General features: G+C 39.9%; 1 protein-coding gene across 2 annotated transcripts in view; it reads right to left on the bottom strand.

Annotated features, from left to right (window-relative positions):
• LOC114225704 (cyclic AMP-dependent transcription factor ATF-7) overlaps positions 1-25643 on the bottom strand; it is an 88316-nt gene that overhangs the window by 27190 nt on the left and 35483 nt on the right. For both annotated transcript variants that reach the window (XM_028125427.2, XM_028125428.2), the window contains exon 3: positions 1193-1289. In XM_028125427.2, the coding sequence (XP_027981228.2) occupies positions 1193-1289 (97 nt within the window). The remainder of the gene's footprint in view (positions 1-1192; positions 1290-25643) is intronic.

Below are 25643 nucleotides of genomic sequence, written 5' to 3' on the forward strand. Positions count from 1 at the left end.
CTCTTAGTATTTATATTGTTTGAATTATTCACTTGTACTAAAAATTTTTTCATGTATACATGCCTTAATAAATTTAAGTATGTACTACCAACATATATTTTTATACCATATCCATTCTTCCCTAAGGATTTCCTACAGGTTTTCTTAAGGATCATCAATGACAATGTCCCCACTCATGTCCTTTTCCAGGAATTATAATCTACAAGCTCCTAGCAAAGTGGCTGGTGCACACAGTAGCTATTCAATAAATATTTGCTGAATTAATAAAGATTAGGAGATCTGTAAGGGCAAGTTCCTTTCTTCACACAGAAAAGTATGGAGAAGGAGGTTCTCTCTTTCCTTCACTATAGCTTAGGTTGCATTTTGGCTAGTAATACTTAGAAAAATTGTGTCTTATCTGAGTTATTAACTGATCTAATAACTATCAACTAAATCCTCTATTGGCTAAATACTGCAGTAAGCCTGCTTAACTCTGGCTAAACTAGAACCCCTCATAGTATCAAAAGAAAAGACCCATTTTGTTTTGTATGTCTGTCTCAAAAATGGCACGACAGAAGTGCTGCACGATTTGAGAGCAGTTTCAGAGAATGCTCCCTCGAGAATGGCATATGTAAGCAAGACAGTATCTAAACAACCAGCAAGAGGTTCCAGGTCACCCAAATTGGCTTAGAAAAGTCCCACTGACTAAATGTCTTGTTTGAGCTTTGGAAATGTGCCCTCAATACTGTCTGGGTTCACAAGGCAAGATGAATTTACAAACTGACAATCTGCCTGCATGGGGGAAACTGACACCCAGCAGAAGAGAAGCAGCCAGGCTAGGTAGGCTTTCTTGCTTTCTTTTGTTCACTCCTTCACTGTGGGTAGGGAGAAATGTCAAAGGCGTCTTTTGTCTGTAAATCTTCCAAAGTCTTAATAAAAAGAAGGCAAGGAGGGAATAGACTGAAAAAGCCAAGACAAAACCTCAACACACCCACCCTCAAAAACTGCAGAACCCAATCTTGTATTTAGAACAGAATGGAGGGCACAATTGAAACTTGGGAGCTTTTAGTGTTCCTTTTTCCTGATTAAATGCAGATCACATAAGGGCTCTTAATGGGGAAAGGGGAGTAGAGGTCCCAGTACATCTGGTCCCTGGTATTAATCTTAACTGTCTGGTAATATCAAGGCACGTGGCTTTTGGGGCAGCAAATACCTGCAATGATGACTGAGTCAGTTCGGGCTGGGCCAAATTTCAATGTCATCTCATGCTTGTGTTTATGAACTGCCAGGTGGTCCTCGTTTGTAAATCTCTGAAACGAAACAGAAACAGAGATGTGAAAAAAAAAAGGCGCGATTCAGTGCCCTTTTAAAATGTCCTACCAAACATCCTGCAATAGGGATGGTCCCTGGACAGAGGGGCTGGAGAGGGAATGGAAAGGAGAAAAAATTGAAAGTGATGGAAAAGGAGAGGAGATGGATTAAAGGAGAAAATGAGGCTCTAGAAAGCTGTGAGGAGAGGAGAAGAGGAGGGCCACAGCACCAACTGCTCTGTGATATCAGGTCCAAATGAGAGAAGTGGACAGATTGCTGGTGAAGTGGGGTCTAGGCAGGAGGCTCCAAATGAAAAAAACGTTTAGGCAAGGCTCATAGCGAACAAGGGGAAAATAATTTTTAATAATAATAATAAAGAGAGAAGAAGGGAAAGGCTGGACACTCGTTGGTCATCACAAACATAGGAAATTCAGAATGAAGCTCTCCATGGTAGGGCTGAATTGGACTATTTATGAGGGGGCTAACAGGGAGATAAATTATGCAAGATTAGGAGAACCATTTAACTTCCTGGCCCCCACAGTGCTGCAGCAGGAGCCTGCCCAGCTATTTGGCTCAGGGTTTTAATGAGCCAGGATGGAGCTGTAGAGGACAGAGGCCCAATGGCCAGCAGTAATGGCACACACCAGCCCCATCGGCCAAATGCTGTCTTCCCTCATCGGGCAGCCCGCCTGGGCTCCGTCAGCCATAAAGGGGCCAGTGCAATGCTGCTGGCTATATAATGAAAGAATAAAAATGCAAGCAAAAAAATTTTTGTTCGGGCAGGGAGAAGCCTGTAGGCAGGATGAGGGAAGGGAAAAGGAGATGGTATAGAGGTTTTATTTGTTTAGGGGTTTGGGTGAATGGACAATGAAAAGGTGAGGCTAGGTCGGCCTCAGTTTATGACATCTAAGACGGACACTGGACAGTTTATGCTCCCACCCCTTCTTTAGAGCGGGGGAAGTGAAGAGAACAGATGAACAGCAGTAATTCAAAAGAATGATACCCTCAAAATTCCCTTTGAGGCTGGCTGGCCTGGTTCCTTCATTAAAACATGCCTGCAACACAGGAACAGCTTGGATGCTGCAGCTTCCCACAGCTCCCTCACCAGCCAGCCTCTGAAACATGCTTCTGTCTGTCTTTTTGTTTCAAAAAATAATGACTGGTTAGTCCCCTCTTTTTAGTTTCCTCATTAGATACACACACACTAAATACCTTTAGCTCTTTTTTCCACAGTGCTTCCTGACTGCAAACCAAATAGACAGGAGCTAGCCCCACCCATCCCAGCTCCTATCCAGTCAAGAAAGTGACATTGAATTTCGGTTTAAGTTCCTTTATTTTACCTGGAAGTAGATATTTTCCCCAAATTTGCTGTGAGCCCTAATCACCACTAAAGCTAGCTTAAGGTGTAAAATCCTTCCAGGCTAGGCCTACAGGCCTGAAGGGAAAAGTGAATTTTCAAGTAAAGGTATGAAGAATCAAAAAGTAAAACTGTCAAAAGACTGCATGATTGGTTTCTGATGGATCCAGGGTAAAACTGATAAAGTATGGGGGAATTTAGCCAAAATCTTTAGTTTTCTCTATTGCTGGTTAACCCTAGGCATCAATTGTTTCCTTCACAGATTTCTCCCTAAGGAAAAAAGGGTGGGCCTGAGGGTGAAGAAAGGAAGAGAATACTCTGTTAACCAGGGGTATGATATTTGTAGGTTAAATAAGTCACTCTTGAGGTTCTGGGATTGCCAGGTATTTGGTAAAAGGAAGTGAGCAGAATCTAGTCTACAACAAAGAAAAACCATCATTTTAGGGGAAGAGGAAGAGTAGTGGATTAGACAGAGGTATAAAATTTCAAAACATATTGGTAATGTTCTAACAATCTTTTTCAAAAAGATGCTTATAAGTCTATTTCAAGGAAATTTCATATAGGTAGCCTGAAAACTTTTGCACAATGTTCTAGAATCTAGAAGAATGACTTTCAAGCAAAAGTCCTTTTCTAATATTAAAAATCAAGTCTCCTCAAAACTGAGCTGAGAGAAAGACTTGACACCTCCATCAGGTTTTACTCTAGTTAGGATCACTTAATATTTTACTTCACATAGGGGCGCCTGGGTGGCATAGTCGGTTAAGCGGCGGACTCTTGGTTTCGGCTCAGGTTGTGCGCTCTCTGGGTCATGAGACTGAGCCTCATTCGGGCTCCATGCTCATCATGAAGTCGGCTTGAGTTTCTCTCTCCTTCTCCCACTCGCGCTCTCTCTCTCTCTCTCTCTCAAATAAACCTGGGGCGCCTGTGTGGCTCAGTTGGTTAAGCGACTGCCTTCAGCCATGGTCCTGGAGTCCTGGAGTCCCAGGATCGAGTCCCACATTGGGCTCCCTGCTCAGTGGGGAGTCTGCTTCTCCCTCTGACCCTACCCCCTCTTGTGCACTCTCTCTCTCAAATAAATAAATGAAATCTAAAAAAATAAATAAATAAACCTTTAAAATTTTTTTTAAAAAAGGCAACTCCCCTTCTGTTACAATTTTGCTACACAGTCCCGACTTGTCTTATCTGTCCTCTAGTTCTGGTTCCTCTCTGCCGCACACCCCAGCCTGCACTCCCTTCTCTGCTGCCCTGTTCCCCCCTTGAGCTATTCATTTTTTCCCAATCAAAAGCTGGGCTCTGAAAAGAACTGAAGGTGGCCAAAGGGATTTCCCACCCATCGGCATCTCAGAGGGCCTGATAACCATGAACATGGATAAGAAAAAAAATTACATCTTTATTCTCACTAAATTCTGAAATTTAACATTCCTAACTTGTAATAGAAATCACACATATCATCTTATCATATATATCAAAATATCCTTTACACTCATCACTACTTTGAAACTATGGGAGTCACAAGACCTACCACTAGAACTTGTTATCTAATGCATTAATTAAAAAGCACACATGTGACGTTATCAAATTTTTAAAAAAGATTTTATTTATTTATTTATTTATTTATTTATTTATTTATTTCCTAGAGAGAGACACAGTGAGAGAAGGAACACAAGCGGGGGAGTGGGAGAGGAGGAAGCAGGCTTCCCGCTGAGCAGGGAGCCCGATGCGGGGCTCAATCCCAGGACCCCGAGATCATGACCTGAGCCAAAGGCAGATGCTTAACGACTGAGCCATCCAGGCGCCCCTGACGTTCTCAAATTTTTAAAAAAGATTTTATTCATTTATTAGAGAGAGTGCATGAGAGCACATGCACACATGAGCGAGGGAAGGGGCGGGGAGGAGGGACAATGACCTGAGCTGAAGTCAGGCACTTAACTGACTGAGACTCCCAGGCACCCCTACGTTATCAAATATTTTAAAAACATTTTTGATAACTGTATTTCAAAATAATTGCTTTCCTTTATAATCAATCCTATGTATTTCACTTTATTAATTTAAAAACAATATTCTGAAAAAAAAATAGAAACAATATTCTGAAAGGGGTTCACAGGCCTCACCAAACTACCAGTGGGGGTCATGACACCACAAAAGTTAAGAATCCCTGACTAAATTAGGTAGTGAGCTTCTGAGGAGGAGACAAATGGGCAGAATTTTAAGAAACAGAGCACTGGCCTGGTCTTGGCTCCAGTCATCTCTAATAATTTCTTTTTTTTTTAAGAGTTTATTTATTTATTTTGAGAGAAAGAGAGAGAGAGAGAGAGATGGCGTGAGCAAGCAGGAGTAGGGGCAGAGGGAGAGAGAATCTCAAGCGGACTCCACACTGAGCTTAGAGCTCGACCTGGGGCTCGATCCCATGACTGTGAGATCATGACCTGAGTCAAAATCAAAAGTCAGAAGCTCAACCCACTAAGCCACCCATGTGCCCCTCTCCTTATAATTTCTAATACAATTTTTATGTGGCTAGAGTAGGAAGGGGGAGAATAAAAGTATACTAAAGCTTTTTATCAAATTGAATGTTGATCTGGCTATTATTTTCATTGTTCCTTATAATCTTTCTCATTTATTAAAAGTTAACCCTTAGGGACGCCTGGGTGGCTCAGTTGGTTAAGCATCTGTCTTTGGCTCAGGTCATGATTCCAGGGTCCTGGGATCGAGTCCCACATCAGGCTCCCTGCTCAGCGGGGAGTCTGCTTCTCCCTCTGCCTGCCACTCCCCTTGCTTGTGCACTCTCTCTGACACATAAATAAATAAATAAAATCTTTAAAAAAAAAGTTAACCGATAAGGGGGAGCCTAACTGGCTCAATTGGTGTAGTGTGCAACTGTTGATCTCTGGGTTATAGGTTCGAGCTCCAAGCTGGGTGTAGAGATTACATTAAGGAAAAAAAAAACAATAAAACCCTTGAAATTGCTTTAAAAACTAAAAAGAAGTTAACCCTTAAGAAGTCTCTAGATCAGTCTTGAAATGTGTGCCTAGTAAACCATCCCTCTAAAAGCAATTTCTCAATTAAAATATCTAAAATCATTAAGTGATATAAATTTTGACCTTATTAGATAGATTATTCTATAGAATTAAAATGGGTGGAGAGGCTCCCACAAGGATTTCCTCTTTGAATTATTGACCATCTAAAAATCTAACTCTCCCGGGGCGCCTGGGTGGCTCAGTCGTTAAGCATCTGCCTTTGGCTCAGGTCATGATCCCAGAGTCCTGGGATTGAGCCCCATAAGCGCTCCCTGCTCAGTGGGAAGCCTGCTTCTCCCTCTCCCACTCCCCCTGCTTGTGTTCCCTCTCTCGCTGGGTCTCTCTCTGTCAAATAAATAAATAAAATCTTAAAAAAAATAAAAATAAAAATCTAACTCTCCCATTAATACCCTTAAAGGGTCTTCCTTTGTTCTTTGGTCTTACCTATGACTAAGGTTTTGGCAAAGAACCACTCAGGAACGTTAACTTTGGTTGTAGGGTAAATAATGATAATTTTCAAGGAATATGTAGATATTAGCCATCTCCAAGATAACAGAGGGCTGATTATCATTCAAAATGGAGACTAAAGAATATAAGTCATACTGAATCAAGAAGACAATTTATATGCCTTGGGAGAAGATCTGTATAGTAACTATGGCTTAGCATCTAATTTGCTCAAGTAAATGAATCAGGGCAGTTTCTTGGCATAAATGGGTAAGGTGAAGTATTATGTGCTAATGAGCACCCTATAGACCAAGATGATTTGGATCTGCCCTATTCAGTATGGGAGCCACTAGCCACACATCACTATTGAGCACTTTAAATGCGGCTAGTCTGAATTGAGATGTACTATAAGTTAAAACACACACTGGATTTCAAAGATGTAGTACAAAAAAAGAAAAAAAAAGAATGTAAAATATCTAATTTCATGTTGATTACATGCTGAAATAATATTTTGGATATACTGGGTTAAATAAACTTATTAAAATTAATTTTACTTGTTTACTTTTACTTTTTCATGTGGCTACTAGAAAATTTTAAATTACATATGTGGTTTGCGTTATATTTCTTTTGGACAGCTCTGATCTGGATAATATTCTCAAAGATCTGATGGGAATTTTTATCATGTGCCAATCTTGAATCTTGCTCCCCAAACCCATTTTCTCTAAATACAGTTTATACTACATGGCAGTGGTTCTCAACCAGGACAACTCTGACCTCCAGGGGACATTTTAGCAATGGAGACATTACTGCTTATCACAACCAGGGGGATGCTACTAGCCTCTACAGGATAGATGCATGGGATGCTGATAAATATGCCGAAATGCACAGGACAGTGCCCTAAAACAAAGCATTATCTGACTCAAAATGTCAACTGTATCTTTGTTGAGAAATTCTGCTACCTGGTAACAGGGAAAGAGAAAAAGAAACAAGGGGGGAAAGAAAGGCTGTTTTTTAGTTTCGCTTGCCAAACTGCCAACACATGTTTTTGGATCTAAAACTTGGAAGGAGAAAAACACAGGCAGAAAACTCCCAACCTCATTTTATAAAATGGCTGATGTACTACAGATCTGCAAATACTTAAGATAGAGAAATTAGGAAGACAGAGACAGAAAGCACTATAATTGGGAGAAGGACAAATTAAGTGGAATTCTCACGCATTGCCTTGTTACAAAGAGATAATACAGAAGAAGCAAATCAAAATATTTGGCTACTTTTGATTTTTACTCCCCAATAGAGATTTTCTTGGTTTAAGAAATGTTAGGGAACCTAAAATGGAATGTCAGGGGCATGAGGATCAATCTGAAAACTGGTATCAGTTGCAGAATGGGCAGGGAAAGTAGTTTTTCATTAACAATTTTCCACAGGAGATCTTTGGTAAAAATCCTTTCTGTTTCTAGGCAGTTTCATTCTCACCTATCCTTCTGTAAGAGAAGCCAGAATCCTATCTACTAGCAAACTGACTAAATGAACAGAGCTAAATCAAGAGTTAGAAATGGCCAGAAGAATAAAGATGGTGGGAACTGTAAATCAGGAATACATCTCAGTGAATGAAGTCTTAAGATATAAAATTTTTTAAAAATTGATATATAACATGTATCAAAAAAACATATTAAGTATACAGCTCAATGAATTTTTTTAAAAGATTTTATTTGACAGAGAGTGCACAAGCAGAGGGAGAGAGAGGGAGAAGCAGACTCCCTGCTGAGCAAGGAGCCTGATGTGGGACTCGATCCCAGGACCCCTGGATCATGACCCGGGCCAAAGGCAGCCACTTAACCGACTGAGCCACCCAGGCGTCCCTCAATGAATTTTTTTTTAAAGATTTATTTATTTGAGAGTGAGCGAGTGCAAGCAGGGGGGAGGGGAGAGGGAGAGAGAGAATCTTCACTCTACTGAGTGTGGAGCCCGATGCATGGCTCAATACCAGGGCCCCGAGATCATGACCTGAGCTGAAACCAAGAGCCATCCACTCAACCGACTGAGCCACCCAGGTGTCCCATCAATGAATTTTTATATAAGTAAATGACAATGTAATGACAACCTAGATCAAGACATGACATATTTCAGGTACCCCAAAAGGCTTCCTCATACCCCTCTGAAGCTTTTAAATGAAATAATTACATAAAACAGTATAGTACCTGGCATACAGCATGTATGGCTAGTTCTCTACATTTTTTTTTTTTTTGAGATTTTATTTATTTTGACAGAGAGAGGGAACACAAGCAGGGGGAGTGGGAGAGGGAGAAGCAGGCCTCCCGCCGAGCAGGGAGCCCGATGTGGGGCTCGATCCATGACCTGAGCCGAAGGCAGATGCCCAACGACTGAGCCACCCAGGCACCCCTAGTTCTCTACATTTTTAATCTCAAGGTAGACAAGACAGGTATTGTAGTAAAACTTAGTTTTTCTTTGCAGAATAACTCTAAATAAGTCAACGTTTAGAGAGTTCTTTTCTTAATCCCATTAAACTAGTCTCCTAGAAACTTTCTGAAATAACAGCACTAAACAGAACGGAAGAGAAGGCTCAGGGCAAAGGAGAGCTCAAGCCAAACTAGAGCTAAATTTCTGCCTGTTGACTCTGAGCCAGGCACAAGCATATGGGCATTAGAAATGTAACAGTTTCAAGCTAAATCCTTGGTAAAGTATTGTGACCAATGAAATTTCTGTGCAATATGCACTCAAACCCTAGCCAAATTCATTCCTGAAATGTTGTTTTTGGCCACCACAGCTCCAGTTTCCATGTGGATTTGCCTCACATTTAAAAATGCTCTAATGCCTTGACCTATGATTAATACATGTCCCTTTCCTTGTTTTAGAAGAGCAGCCTGGGGGGAGGAGACAACTTAGAACTCTTTGGTTATTAGGAAATGAGCCCTGAATGCCTAAACTATCAGGGAACAATACAAGGAACTGAGTTTATATTTGTGATATTCTGAAAGTTCATTTATGCTGAAACCTAACTATCCCCTTCTCCAAAGTCTCTGGGTCTGACAGCACTTCATGGACATATTTGATGAAAAGAAAACTGCATGAAAAAGCCATAGCAAGCCTAAACACTATGAGGAACAAGCTCTAAAATACAGTGATGTCATGGCTAAACAGGGTGGAAAAGAATAACCCACCTTTTTATGAACATTATTTAATCTCTTCAGTTGATCACATATTCTGAAAGGAGAAACTAGGACATCTGCAACAGTCCTAATAATGCTTCCCACCCTCATTGCAGTGCTTCTATTCCCAATGCAAGAGACTGCTTGTTTGCGAAAGTAGGGAATGGGAGAAGGCGGCAAAGGACTAAATAAACATACCTCAAAGCCAACATAACTTTCATTTGTACCTTAGTCAATCCTAGGTTCCTGTTCTCTACTTCAAGATGCTGCTATTTACTAAATGAGTCATACATCCTGCTCTGAATGCTTCATGGCTCTTGAATGAATCATTTCAAAGTACAGAATTGTTCAACAAATAAATACAACCACTGCAGTGGCAGTTCAGAGGCTGTATGTGTGAGCAAGGTAATTTATAGAGGAAAATTAAGAACAGGAAACTTCTTCCCAAAATACTCCAAGAGAAAATGTTGTCAGGGCAGTGAAGGAGAAGGACAAACTAAAGGGGAGAAAAACCCATCAAATTATACCTAGGGTAAATTCCTCTGTCTATGGAGTAAGGGATTTTCTGTTTGGAGAAGGCTGTTTGAGAGTCTTAAAGATTTTATCAGCTAAATTAGTCCACTGTAAAAAGAAGTAATTTTAAGAGCAAAGACATTATTTGATAGTTGGTCTAGCAATGAAGCCATCCAGTAGAATATAAGTTCTTCAAGAGCAAGGATCCTCTTGAAGGATCCTCTTCATTTGTTTGTTCATGGAAGCATCCCAAGCACCTAGAACAGGTACTGCACACAGTAGGTACTTAATATTTGCTGAATAAATGCGCCTACTGCACACAGTAGGTACTTAATATTTGCTGAATAAATGCCAATTAGTATATATCACTAAAGTGCTACAAAGCATCCCCAACTTATAAAACTCTAGTCCATGTGTATAATAGTGGCAGAATTTTCATTATACCAAAAGAAGAGTGGGTACTTTATTTTATTTTTTTAAGTATCTCATTTATTTATTTGACAGAGAGAGACAGCGAGAGAGGGAACACAAGCAGGGGGCGTGGGAGAGGGAGAAGCAGGCTTCCCGCTGAGCAGGGAGCCCGATGCGGGGCTTGATCCCAGGACCCTGGGATCATGACCTGAGCCGAAGGCAGATGCTTAACAACTGAGCCACCCAGGTGCCCCTGAAGAGTGGGTATTTTAAATACCCAATCTTTGCAATGGAACTAGAGGCTGGGTCCATACAGGACTGAGAATATTCTAATGTGAGGTGCTTAGAATAAGACACAGACACAATTTCAAAAATTAAGACAAGAAAAAGTCAAAATGGCAACAAAGGGGATTTATATCACTGAAAATCTTGATTCTGATGAGAAGGGGGTTGAAAGGAGACTTTATTTTTTAAAAGATTTTATTTTTATTTATTTGACAGGTAGTGAGAGAGGAAACACAAGTAGGGGGAGTGGGAGAGGGAGAAGCGGGCTTCCTGCTGAGCAGGGAGCCCAATGTGGGGCTCGATCCCAGGACCCTGGGATCATGACCCGAGCTGAAGGCAGACGTTTAATGACTGAGCCACCCAGGCGCCCCTGAGAGGAGATTTTAAAGGAATATAAAATGCATTAGTTTTCTGGTCCTCTTGTATTTTTAGGACTTAGTTTTTCCTATTCTTTCACTGGTGCTTTCTATCTAGGTCACTCTCTCTACTGATCTGCAAAGTCTACTTGTTCTCAGTTTAGTGCCCCCACACAATTTGCCTATTCTCAGCCATGTCTTTCTCTCTCCCCTCTGTTCATTCAAATCCTACCATTTTTCCAAGGCCCAGCTGAAATTCAATTGGTTTTTGAGAACTTCTTTCATGCCTCTTTAGTAATCTCTCTCTCCTAAACTTGTATAAGGTACTTCAATGGTTCGTACCATGTAATTCAGAATTTTGGTCTATGCAGTCTCGTATTTTTATCCTTTAAAGTACACTGTAAACCTGTAGAGGGTTAAAAATGTATCCTACACTTAATCTCTACCCTCCCACTTGCCCCATCTTGGGGTTTGGCCTAGTGGTGAGCACACAGTAGGTGCTCAGTAAATTCCTATTGGAGTGGTTGGGTCAAGTTTTATATAGTGGTATGAAAATAACTGTTCAAAAACTGTATCACCTTTGGGTCTTCAGACTTTCTCAATGATCTGATGCCTTTCCATCTCTATTTCCAAAGTATACTTTATTACTCGAGTAAATGAGAATTTGTGTATCCTCTCCACTATTTTGTTAGACACCAGATTCCCTTTATTACAGAAAGGCATCTACGGCAATTTCAGCATGCTGGAGTTATACTGCTGCAGTATGAAAGGGCATTGATACCATGTCTTATGGGTCAATTCCCTTTCTTCAGGTAACTGAGTCCATTGCTGAACTTTATTTTACTACCAACTAAAATGCTCTGTGCAAAAGATGTCAATTCAGAGACAGCAACCTTTTCTTTCTTCACTCCCCAAATCACTAGTGGTAATTTTAACCACATCCTTTCAAGCATTGTCTTTTAGGATCCCAATTACTTGAATTTTATAGGGTACAATATCAGCATCCCACAGGAGTCAAAGCAGTGTGAGGAACTGGATTCTTCCTTTTATAAAGTGTACGTTGGAGTGTCTGACAAGAGGAAAAGGTATATTACAATCTAGTCAACAAATCAGTTGGTGGAGGGAAGAATATTAAAACCATAATTGACATTGAATTGCTAGATCTCCATTGTTAAGATCTGAGATTAATATCAATGCTTATTCTACATAATTAAGACTAATGACACAACTCTTCCTTTAAGTAGCAGAAGTTTTAAACACTACGCCATACCTGATCATTCAATTTTGGTTCCTTGTTCCTTCGTTTTGTTTATGACAATGTGAAAACGCATGACCCCACAGGTGGTGTCTTGTGCCAAGTAAGTTGCAGATACCAATAAATCACAGCAAAATGGAAACGGATTTCCAAAGGTCACATAGGCCCACTCCAACAGGGATTGAGCGGTATAGGAAAGAGGGTGGCAAATATCATTTCTTATCGGTTTAAGTTGGAAAGGTTGGGCATTTTGTTTTTAAATTCTGCTTGTTGGGGCGCCTGGGTGGCTCGGTCATTAGGGGTCTGCCTTCTGCTCAGGTCATGATCCCAGGGTCCTGGGAAAGAGTCCCGCATCGTGCTCCTTGCTCCGTGGGCAGCCTGCTTCTCCCTCTCCCACTCCCCCTGCTTGTCTTCTCTCTCTCACTGTGTCTCTCTCTGTCAAATAAATAAGTAAAATCTTAAAAAAAAATTCTGCTTGTTGCTCAGTGCAACTGAGAAATATAATCTTATATCAGGTATCAAGATACTTACCCAAAGTCCTAGTCATCTCAACTTCTTTTTCTCTGGGATTCCCTAGTATCATAGTAAACCAGTAAGCATAAATCTTCTTTCCTCTTGTCTCTTTTTAATTTTTTATTGTGGTAAAATGCACGTAAGTTACCACTGTAACCATCTGTAAGTGTACAGTTCAGTGGTATTAAATACATTCACACTGTTGTGCAACCATCACTACCATCCATCCCTGTAACTCTTTTCATTTTGTAAAACTAAACTCTAAACCTACTAAACAATAACTTCCCATTGCCCTTTCCCCCAGCCCCTGTTAAACACCATGACACTTTGTCTTTTTGAGTCTGACTACACTAAATACCTCATATAAGTGGAATATTTGTCTTTTTGTGACTTACTTCACTTAGCAGGTCTTCAAAGTTCATCCATGTTGTAGTATACTGTAGAACTTCCTTCCTTTCTAAGGTTGAATAATACCTCATTGTATGTATATACCACATTCTGTTTATCCATTCATCAATGATGGACATTTGGGTTGTTTCCAAATTTTAGCTATTGTGAAATGCTGCTATAAATATGGGTGTACAAATTTCTCTTCAAGACCCTGCTTTCAATTCTTTTGGGTATATACCCAGAAGTAGAACTGCTGGATTATATGGTAATTCTATTTTTAATTTGTTGAGTAATCACCATGCTGTTTTCCACATTGGCTATACCATTTTATATTCCCATCAACAGTGCACAAGGGTTCCAATTTCTCCACATCCTCGTCAACGCTTTTTCTTTTCTGTTTGTTTGTTTTAAAGAAGACATCTTAATGGGTGTGAAGTGGTATTTCATTGTAGTTTTGGTTTGCAATTCCCTAATGATTAGTAATGTTTAGCATCTTTTCATGTGTTCATTAGCCATCTGTATGTCTTTTTAGGAAAAAATGTCTATTCAAGTCCTTTACCCAGTTTTCAATCAAGTTGTTTTGCTGTTGAGTTTTAGAGTTCTCTAAATATTCTGGGTATTAATCCCAGATATATGATTTATAAATATTTTCTCCAATTGTGTGGGTTGTCTTTTTATACTGTGGATGGTGTCTTTTTTTTTAAGATATCTAATTGTATTTTTTATTTGTATGTAACTCACGCATTTTATTTTTTAAGTTTTTATTCAAATTCCAGTTGCGTAACATAGAGTGTAATACTAGTTTCACGTGTACAACATAGTGATTCAATACTTCACTACAACAACCGGTGCTCACCACAACAGGGCCCTCCTGAATCCCCATCAGCTATTTAACCCATCTCCCCACCCACCTCTGGACAGTGTCTTTTTAAAAAATTTTATTATTATTATCTTATTATTTTTTAAGTAGGCTCCATGCCCAACATGTGGCTCAAACTCATGACCCCAAGATCAAGAGTTGCATGCTCTACCAGCTAAGCCAGCCAGGCACCCCTGATAGTGTCTTTTAATGCACAAAATTTTTAAATTTTAATGAAGTTCAATGTGTCTATCCTTTTCTTTTCCAAGAAATCATTGCCAAATCCAATGTCATGAAGCTTTTGTCCTATGTTTTCTTCTAAGAGTTTATTGTTTTAGGTCTTACATTTAGGTCCGTGATCCATTTTGAGTTAATTTTTATATATGGTGTTAGGGAGGGATCCAACTTTCTTCCTTTTTTTTTTTTAAGATTTTATTTATTTGACAGAACGAGAGAGCAGGAGAGCACAAGCAGTGGGAGTGGCAGAGGGATAGGTTAGAAGCAGGCTTCCTACTGAGCAGAGAGCCTGATGTGGGACTTGATCCCAGGACCCTGGGATCAAAACCTGAGCCAAAGTCATTTGCTCAACCAACTGAGCCAACCAGGCACCTCTCCCACTTTATTCTTTTGCATGTGGAGATCCAGTTTTCCCAGCACCATTTATTGAAAAGACTGTTCTTTCCCCACTGAATGGTCCTGACACCCTTGTCAAAAATCATTTGTCTGTATATGTGAGGAATTATTTTTGGCATCTCTATTCTATTACCATTGGCCTATATGTCTGTGTTTATGCCAATACCACAATGTTTGATTACTGTAGCTTTGTAGTAAGTTTTGAAATCAGGAAGTGTGAATCCTCCAATTTTGTTCTTTTTCAAGACTGCTTTGGCTATTCAGGGTCCCTTGAGATTATATACGAATTTTAGGATAGGTTTTCTATTAATAAAAAATGTTATTGGGATTTTGATAGATACTGCATTGAACCTTATTGCTCTGGATAGTATTGATATTTTAACAATATTAAGTCTCCCAATCCATGAACATGGGATGTGTTTCCATTTTTTTTTTTTTAAGATTTTATTTATTTGAGAGAGAGAGAGAGAACAAGCAGGGGGAGCAGCAGACAGAGGGAGGGGGACAGCGGACAGAGGGAGAGGGAGAAGCAGGCTCCCCACCAAGCAGAGAGCCCGACATGGGGCTGGATCCCAGGACCCTGGGATCATGATCTGAGCCAAAGGCAGACACTTAACCGACTGAGTCACCCAGGTGCCCTGGGATGTGTTTCCATTTATTTACATCTTCTTTAAATTCTTTCAGCAGTCTTGCAATTTTCATTGTCCAAGTCTTTTACCTCCTTAAGTTAATTCCTAAGTATTTTATTCTTTTTGATGCAATTGTAAATGGAATTTTTTGTAATTTGGGTTAGTGACTAGAATCCTTTCACCTTTCAGGACTCCCTCAAGCATTTCTTTTGGGGCAGGTCTAGTGGTCATGAACTCCCTCAGTCTCTGTTTATCTGGGAATATTGTAATTTTCCCCTCATTTTTGTTTTTTGTTTTTAAAGATTTTATTTTTAAGTAATCTCTACACCCAACATGGGCTTGGAACTCACATCCACAAGATCAAGAGTCATGCACTCCACTGAATGAGCCAGCCAGGCACCCCTCCCTCACTTTTAAAGGGCAGTTTTGCTGGATATAGGATTTTCGATTGGCAGGTGTTTTCTTTTAGCACTTTGCATATATTAGCCCAGTGTCTTCTGGCTTCCAAAGTTTCTGATCATAAATCTAATAATACGGGCACCTGGGGGTGGCTCAGTCAGTTAAGCATCTGCCTTTGGTCCAGGTCATGATCCCAGACTCCCAGGATCGAGCCCCACATTGGACTACCTGCTCAGCAGGAAGTCTGCTTCTCCTTCTGTTCCTCCCTCCACTTGCGCTCTCTCTCGCTCACTCTCTCTCAAATAATAAAATCTTAAAAAAAAAATCTGATAATAATATGGAGGATCCTTTGTATGTGATGATTCACTTCCTTTTTGCTGCTCTCAAGATTCTGTCTTTGTCTTTTCAGTTTATTTATAATGTGTCTTGGTCTGAGTCTCTTTGAGTTCATCTTACCTGCAGTTTGTTGAGCTTCTTGGATGTTTATAAGTCATGTCTTTCATCAGATTCAGAAAGTGTTCGGCCATTATTTCCTCAAATATTCTCCCTGCCCCTTTCTTTCCCTCTTCTTCCAGGACTACCACAATGTGTATGTTAATTGTATCATATAGGTCCTCTAGCTCTGTTTGCTTTTCTTCATTTTACTTTCTGTTCCTCACACTTGATAATTTCCATTCTCCTATCTTCAGGTTTGCAGATTCTTTTTTCTGCCTGCTCAAATCTAGCTTCAAATTCCTCTAGTAAATTTTTCATTTCAGTTATTGTAGTTTTTAGTTCCAGATTTTCTTTTTGGTTTTAGGTTTTCTATCTCCTTGTTGGTATTTCCATTTTGTTCACACACTGTTATTTCTTAACTTTTGCTACATCTTCCTTTAGTTCTTTGAGTATCTTTAAGATAGTTGTTTTAAAGTCTTTGTCCAGTGGATCTGCCATCAGGTCTTTTTCAGGGAGTTTGTTTATTTTTTCCTTTAAATAGGCTATACTTTGCTGTTCCTTTGTATGCCTTGTGATTTTTTTTGTTGTTTTTGAACACTGGGATTTTTTAAAGATTTTATTTTTAAGTAATCTCTACACCCAACATGGGGCTCAAACTTACAACCTTGAGATCAAGTTGCATGCTCCACTGACTGAGCCAACCAGGTGCCCTGAACACTGGGCATTTGAATCTATTTAATAAAGTAGTAACTGGAAATCAGATTCTACCCCTTCCCCAAGCCTTGCTGATTTTTATTATTGTTTTTTGTGTTTTTGATTGATGTAGGGTGTCTCTGTGCTGAGGATCAGACTGAGGCATAAACTTATTATTTTCTTAGGTCTTTTTGAGCCTTTCCCTGAGCTCACACAGTCGCTTTCTAATTTTCTTATATATGCAATTGTTTTTGAGGGCCCTAGTCTTTAATGTCTGGCTCCCAAATGGGGGAAAAGTGAAGACTAAAGGGGTGGGGGGTAAGGTGCTGGCCTTTTAAACCCCCTGGAAATCACTTCAGCCAGATGGAGAGGTGCTTCTACAATGAGGGGAGGTGCAACAAAAATGGCTACCTACCTCTCTGTCTACACCTCTGAGATCAGAAGCAACAATGAACAATCAGAGCAGCAATCTGATTATTTGGAAGACAGGATCCTATCTGCCCATCCTAGCTCCCATATGCTGTGTATAAGCTGCTCCAGGAACACATGCACAGCTGGCTCCTGGTTGGGGGTGGAGGAGAGTAGCTACTACTGTGCTGAGCTGAAACTGACTAAAATTAATCACAATTTACTTTCTAATCCCTTCCCCCTATAAGTTGCAAGCGCTTTAACAGACTCCAGAATTGCCAAATAGTTATATCAGATTCTGCCAGTGTAATTGTTGTCTAGGTGGGGAGGTCAATTCCTGGTGCTTCCTACTTTGCCACCTTCCCAGAACCCCTCTCCTCTCAATCATAGTCCCTGTGTTTTTTTCCCAATAAGGCCATAAACTAAATTCTGGATCCAATGACTTTAAAACTGGAAATCTGTATGGCTTATCAGGCTCTCTGGTCCTGAAAAGACTGTTGTCAATTATCGCCTTACATACTGGGTTGTCTGGGGAAAGGGAGTGGTAGTAGAGCAGGGACAGGGAAGAGGAAATAGGTTTGAGGAAGACACTTGTTTTTTTTTTTTAAACCCAACCTCCATTCCCAACACTTCTCCCTTGTTTGCCTCCCACTATAAACGCTGAAAAGCCAGATACTCACTTCCTCAGCTTCCCATGCAGCTAAGATTAACGCTGTCACACACTTTAGGCCATAGAAATCCCCTGGGCCTGGGATAAAAGACTGCACTTCTGGGAAAGCTTTTGTTTCCTTATAAAGGGGAAACTAGAAGAGGAAAGTTCCTGGTGCTACTTCCATTCTTTTCTTGCTCATCCTCGGACTGTGAGGCAACAAATTTGAGACTAAAAGGTAAATGCTAAAAATGGTGGAGCAGAAAGACAGAAAGAACCCAGGTCCTTAATAACCTTGTTTAGCTGCTCAAACAGTCCTAATTCTAGACTTCTTATGTTACAACTGTTCACAAAGTTTTAAGCTACAGGAAGTAGTCGCAGCTGAAACCATTCCTAACCAATACACAATGAATTTCAGGATATATAGATTCCTCCTCATTTTCTATTTAAGGAACTTGAAAATGGAATACAGCAGACAGTATCTCATTCTACATCTTCATGAATATTTATCAGTTGTACCTTAATGCAGAATTCCATTTTCACTTTCATATAGTATACCAAATAAATTACTTCATCTCATCATCACCTACTGCCACAGAGTTCTTACAAACAATGGCTATACACATTCTGGCTTTAGGGAAGGACAAAATGGTAAGAGAGAGGCACCTTGTCATGCTGCTCTTGAACCTGAGGCAGTTAAAGATCCTCTCCAGTAACATACGGAGTTTTAGGTTGAGCCACATCTTCTTTTATTCCTGCTGCCTTTGTCCCTCAAATACCTAACGGCTGGCTCTGCATTAAACTCCAGGGTACTCTTGGGAACTGTGCTTAAGCATGAACAACAATAGACTCATTACCTTCAGATAGTGTGATTCGCTTGTATGGATTAAATGTTCAACAACTTTACTTTTTTTTTTTCAATGTGGGGCTTGAATTCACAACCCTGAGATCAAGACCTGAGCTAAGATCAAGAGATACTTAACCACTTAATCAACTTTAACCAACAGAGCCACCCAGGTGCCCCTTATGCTCAACAAACTTTAAAGGACCAGTGCCTAGGAGCAGAAAACTCCCAGCAGCAATTCAGCAGGGCTTGGAATTGTGTCAGTTACATGGCTAATTGCTTTTTCCATAGCCCCTGCCTAATGGTAGACCTTTTAGTAGTCTACTTTTCAAATGTATCTACTTAGTTGGGGTATTATTAAAGTTCCCAAAGGGATAACTTTAGTTCTTAACAAAGCAAGGAAAGCTTTTTGGGTCAAAATGATTATCACACAGTCCTATTAAGTTCTTTGGGACATTATACATTTATGTTTTTCAGTCTCATCTCTCTTCCCAAATTCTTATCAGGATATTATGAGGTACAGAGCCCTTGAACAAGACATCACTTTTATTTTGAATAAGACATCACATCTATTTTGCCACACAGTAAGTGTTGTTGTCCCTGATCTTACATATGAGTGGGAAAGACAAAAATACAGTGTGAACAGTGTGGCTCTTAACATTCAAAGTTGGGATAATTTACTACATTGTGTTTTTCTCTTGGGCTGACGAAAATTTCATTATGCAAAAAGAATACTCTAAACACTTCTTGGTAATATGGGAGATTCTGAATGCTTACAATGAGCTGAGCAGAGCATGTACTACAAATCACACTACAGAGCCTACAATAGCTAAAAATTCTGCCCCTTTAAGGACTTGTACAATTTGGTAATGTAACAGTTCAGCCAAAAGAAAAATCGAACCTGAAAGAGAGAAAGTGGGACAGAGAAAAAGAGAGGGAGAAAGGGAGGAAGACAGGAAAGGACAAGGGTAGAAGAGCAAGGGAAGGAGAAAGATAGAAAGATGTAGATACCTCAGTCACCAAAACTCAAAACAGTGTTTCAATGGTTGGGGCAAGCTTACAATATTATACTCCTTCACTCACTCACAAATAATTCCAAAATGAAGCAATATGTTTTTGTTTCAAACAAACCATCAAAGCTTAACTGTCCAGAGCCTTAGCAACTACAGAAGTTGTTATAGGCTAGTAAAGAAATAGACAACGATTCAAATGGTTCGGCAAGTCTCTTGAGTAAGCCAGAAGCTTGTAAGATGCACTGCCTTGATTCTGCCTTGCCACCTTAATTTGATGAAGAAATTCTTACCCTGACTTACTGTTACATTCAGCTGATTATCTTTGTATCTAACTTGGAAAGCTCTGACATAAAACCAAGCAAACAGGAAACTCCTTATATTCTGGAGGGTATTTTTTTTTTTTTTTTTGGTCATACGAGGTATATTTTTGGAATGGTGGCCACTGAACAGAGGTCTACATTAAAAGAATGCAGGCAGGCAGGGGGAAAGAATGGAGCCTATGCTGCCTAACAGTAACACTTATCCACATGCTTCTTGACTATCACAGTGATCCACTACAGCAGCAACATCAGGTGCTGGGGAAACTGCCCCTGCTAACTTTCCAGCCTCATCTCCTGCTGCTCTCTATCAATCTCAAGCTACCTGTCTGAACGCACCATGCTGTTTCATTCTTTTATGTCTGCTGTTCTCTTATGTGTGGAATATTCTCTAATGTTCATCTCTACCTTCTATGTCTGGCAAAAAAATTTTTCTTGGCAAATTTTTATTTATTTTCCTAAACCGGTTAAAACATCATCTCTTCCAGGAAACCTTCCCTGATGTCTACCAGACCTCTTTGAACTTGCAAATACTTACATTATTACATTTATCATGTTACAGTGTAATTACATTTTTATGTGTCTGACTCCCTTATGAGACAGTGAATACTTTGATGTCTTATACATCTTTCTGTCACTAGTATCTAGCATGGTGTCTAGCACATTGCAGATATTCAAGTATTTTTTTTTTTTATTATTAAACTGAACCCACAAAAGCTAACAGGAGTCTGAATGAACTGAGAAAATTATTCATGGGCTAATTTCTGGAAACTGTCTCCAGTCTTACTCAAGGTTAGAGATACCTGGCAAAATACACAAAGGGAAATGCCTTAATTTTATTCTTACAACAGATTCTTTGTGTGCACCAAGTCTCTCACTAGAGACATTTGTGAAAATCCATATTCAATTTTTGATTGTGGTCTAAAATAACAAATTGTTCCAATTATATAGAACCTCCCATCCTATTATATCAGAATGTAGACAAACCAGGAGGTGTTAATGGGATCCTATTAACCTTCATATCACATTACAACAGCCCCATCTGTTAAGGGAAAAGAGGAGAGAAAGGATAAATAAAAAGGCCATTAAGCCTACTGATGGATGTCAGGGATGAGCGAAGACTGGTACTCCTCGTCCTCACTTCTTGGTAACAACTCACTATAGCAAGTAACAGATTTCAAGCATACTGTGGTAGGCTGATAATGGTTCCTATTTTAGTTTGCTAGAGCTGACCTGAAACAACAAATTTATTGTCTCACAATTCTGTAGGTCAGAAGTCTGAAATCAAGATGTCAGCAGGGTTGGTTCCTTCTGAAGATGTGAGGGAAAATCTGTTCCGTGCTCACCTTGTAGCTTCTGATGGTTTGCTAGCAATCTCTGGTGTTCCTTGGTTTGTGGTAGCATAACTCCAATCTTTACATGGTGTCCTCCCTGGGTACACATCTGTGTCCAGTTTCCTCTATTTATAAATACACCAGTTATATTGGATTAGGGGCCCAATCTACTCTAATATGATCTCATATTAACTAATTGTATCTACAACAATCCTATTTCCAAATAAAGCCACATTCTAAGATATCTGGGGCTAGGACTTCAACATGTAAATTTTAGGGAACACAATTCAACCCATAACAGCTCCCAAAGATATGTCCATGTACTAATTCCTAGATCCCACATTACGTATATGATGATTAAACTGAGGATTTTGACATGAAGAGGTTATCCTGGATGATGCAGCTAGGCCCTCCATGCCATCACAGGCATCCTTGTAAGAGAAAGGCAAAGGAAGATACACACCAAGAGGAGAAGGTAATGTGAAGACAAAAGCAGAGATTGGAGTGATGTGGCCATAACCCAAAAAATGCCAGCAGCCACCAGAAGCTGGAAGAGGGAAGAAAAGGATTCTCATGAGTGCCTCCATAGAGACTATCACTCTACTCACACCCTGATTTCAGACTTCTGGCCAGGAACATTATCAGGAATAAAAAGGGGCATTACATAATAATAAAGGGGTCAAGGGTGCCTGGGTGGCTTAGCTGGTCAAGTGTCCGACTCTTGATTTCAGCTCAGGTCATGATCTCAGGGTCCTGGGATTGAGCCTCTCTCCCTCTGCTCCTCCCCCTGCTTGAGCACTCTGTCATAAATAAAGAAATAAATAAAATCTTTTTTAAAAATTAAATTAAAAAAAAGAAAAGAGGGGGCGCCTGAGTGGTTCAGTTGGTTGAGCGTCTGCCTTTGACTCAGGTTGTGATTCCAGGGTCCTGGAATCGAGCCCTGCATCGGGGTTCCTGCTTGGTGGGGAGCCTGCTTCTCCTCACGCTCCCCCTGCTTGTGCACGTGCACACTCTCTGTCAAATAAATAAAATCTTAATTAAAAGAAAAGAAGAGAAGAGAAAAGAAAAGAAATGAAACCACAGACCAATGTCACTCATGAACATGAATGCAAAAATCCTCAACATCAGGGCACCTGGGTGGCTCAGTTGGTTGAGCATCCAACTCTTGATTTCGGCTCAGGTCACGATCTCAGGATCCTAGGATGAAGCCCCACACTGGCTCTACACTCAATGGGGGGTCTGCTTGAGGATTCTCTCTCCCTCTCCCTAAGCCTCTCCCCCTACTCCTGCATGTGCATGCATGCTCTGTCCTAAAATAAATAAATAAATCTTAAAAAAAAAATCCTGAACAAAGTAAGTAAATAAAATCCAACAATGTATAAAAAAGAATTACACATCACAACCAAGTGAGATTTATCCCAAGTATGCAAGGATGGTTCAACATTCAAAAATTAGTTAATGTAATCTATCACATCAGCAGGCTAAAGAAAAATCACATGATCATATCAGTGGATGCAGAAAAAACATTTGATAAAATCCTACACTGATGATAAAAACTGTCAGCAAACTAAGAATAGAGAAGAACTTCCTCAACCTGATAAAAGAACATCTCCAAAAAAAGCTGATGTTACAGCTAACATCATACTTAATGTTGAGAAAGTTGAAGCTTTCCCACTAAGATCAGGTACAAGGTAAGAATGTTTCCTCTCACTACTTCTTTTCAACACTGTACTGGATGTACTAGCTAATGCAGTAAGACAAGAAGTAAAAGGTATTGCAGATTGGGAAGGAAGAAATAAGACTGTCTTTATTGGCAGATAGCATAATCATCTATGTAGAAAATCCAAAGAATAATAAAAAAAAAACCCTCCTGAAATTAATAAGTGATTACAGTAAAGTTGCAGGATATAAGGTTACTATACAAAAGTCAACTGCTTTTTAAAAAGATTTATTTTGACAGAGAGAGATAGAGCACAAGCAGGGGGAGCGGCAGACAGAGGGAGAAGCAGGCTCCCCACTGAGCAGGGAGCCCCATGCAGAGCTGGATCCCAAGGCCCTGGGATCATAACCTGAGCCAAAGGCAGACACTCAACTGACTGAGCCACCCAGGTGCTCCAAGGTTTATTTATTTTAGAGAGAGAGAAAAAGAGAGCAAGCATGAGTGGGGGGAGAAGGAGAGGGAGGAGGAGAGGGTGAGAATCCCAAGCAAATTCCCCACTGAGCAAGGAGCCCAACATGGGGCTCAATCCCATGACCCTGAGATTGTGACCTGAGCCAAAATCAAGAGTCAGACACTCAAATGACTCAGTCACCCAGGTGCCCCTCAACTTTTTTTTTTTTTTTTTGAGAGACAGAGAGAGAGTGAGCAGGGGGATGGGCAGAGGGAGAGGAAGAAGCAGACTCACTGCTGAGTAGGGAGCCAGACATAGGGCTCGATCCCAGAACCCTGAGATCATGACCCGAGCTGAAGGCAGTGGCTTAATCAACTGAGCCACCCAGGCACCCTCAACTTTTTTTTTTATGTATATATACCATCAATGAACAAGTAGGATTTGAAATTTAATACACAATGCCATTTACATTAGCATCCCCAAAAATGAAATACTTAGGTATAAATCTAACAAAATATGTACAAGATCTCTATGAGGAAAATGACAAAACTCCGATGAATGAAATCACAGAAAAACTAAATAAATGGAGAGATATTCCATGTTCATGGATAGGAATACTCAATACTGTCAGGATGTCAGTTCTTCCCAACTTGATCTATGGATTCAATGCACTCTCAATCAAAATCCCAGTGAATTATTCTGTGGATGTCAACAAACTGATTCTAAAGCTTAACCGGAGAGGCAAAAGACACAGAATACCCAACACAATATTGAAAGAGAACAATGTTGATGGACTGACACTACCTAACTTCAAGATATACTCTAAAGCTACAGTAATCAAGACAATGTAGCATTGGTGAAAGAATAGACAAAAAGATCAACAGACAGGATGGAGAGCCCCGAAGTAGACCCTCATAAATATAGTCAACTGGTCTTTAAACAAAGGAGCAAAGGCAATATAATGGAGCAAAGATAATCATTTCAACAAATGGTGCTGAGACAACTGTACATACACATGCAAAAAAACAAAAACAAAAACAAAAACAAAAAAACCTAAACACAGACCTTACACTCTCCACAAAAATGAACTCAAAATGGATCACAGACATAAATGTAAAAGCCAAACTACAAAACTCCTAGAAGTTAGCGATGCCTGGGTGGCTCAGTCTATTAAGTATCAGACTCTTGATATCAGCTTAGGTCTTGATCTCAGGGTTGTGAGTTCAAGCTCCTTGTTGGACTCCATGCCGGGTGTGGAACCTTTACTTAAAACAAAACAAAACAAAACAAAAAACTCCTAGAACGTAATATTAGAAGAAAACTTAGATAATCTTGGTTTGGTGATAAACTTTTTAGATACAATACCAAAGGCACACAATTCATGAAAGAAATAATTAATAAGCTGGACTTGTTAAAATTAAAAACTTCTCTATGAAAGTCAGTATCAAGGGAATGAGAAGGCAAGCCACAGACTGGAGAAAATATTTGCAAAAGACACATCTGATAAAGCAAAATATATATCCAAAAAACTCTGAAAACTCAATAAAAAGAAAACAAACAACCCAATTAAAAAATGGGCCAAAGGGGCGCCTGTGTGACTCAGTTGGCTGAGCATCCAACTCATGATTTTGGCTCAGGTCATGATCTCATGGGTCGTGGGAGTCTGCCTGAGATCCTCTCCCTCTGCCCCTCTCTCCACTCGTGCTTGCTCGCTTGCTCTCTCTCTCTCAAATAAATAAATTTTTTAAAAATGGACCAAAGACCTTAACAGACAGCTCACCAAAGAAGATGTACAGATGGATACAGATACAAATGAAAAGATGCTCCAGATCACACATCATCAGGAAAACACAAATTAAAACAACAATGACATACCACTACATACTTATTCAAATGGCCAACCTGCAGATCACTGAACACTGAATGTTGATGGGGGTGTGAAAGAATAGGAACTCTCTCATTCATTGCTGGTAGGAATGCAAAATGGTACAGTTTGGCAGTTTCTTACAAAAGTAAACACAATCTTACCATATGATCTAGCAATCACGCTGTTTGGTATTTATCCAAAGCAACTGAAAACTTATGTCCACACAAAAACCTGCACATGAATTTTTATAGCAGCTTTACTCATAATTGCCAAAACCTGGAGGCAACCAAGATATCCTTCAGTAGGTGGATGGATAAACTGTGGTATGTCCAGACAATGGAGTATTATTCAGCACTAAAAAGAAATGAGGTATCAAGCCAAGAAAAACCATGGAGGAACCTTAAATGCATATTACTAATGCATATTAAGTGAAAGATGACAATCTGAAAAGGCTACA

Source organism: Eumetopias jubatus, unplaced genomic scaffold (assembly GCF_037043125.1).
Source record: "Eumetopias jubatus isolate StellerSeaLion01/CBP00866 unplaced genomic scaffold, mEumJub1_p1.0 scaffold_8, whole genome shotgun sequence".
Taxonomy (NCBI): Eukaryota; Metazoa; Chordata; class Mammalia; order Carnivora; family Otariidae; genus Eumetopias; species Eumetopias jubatus.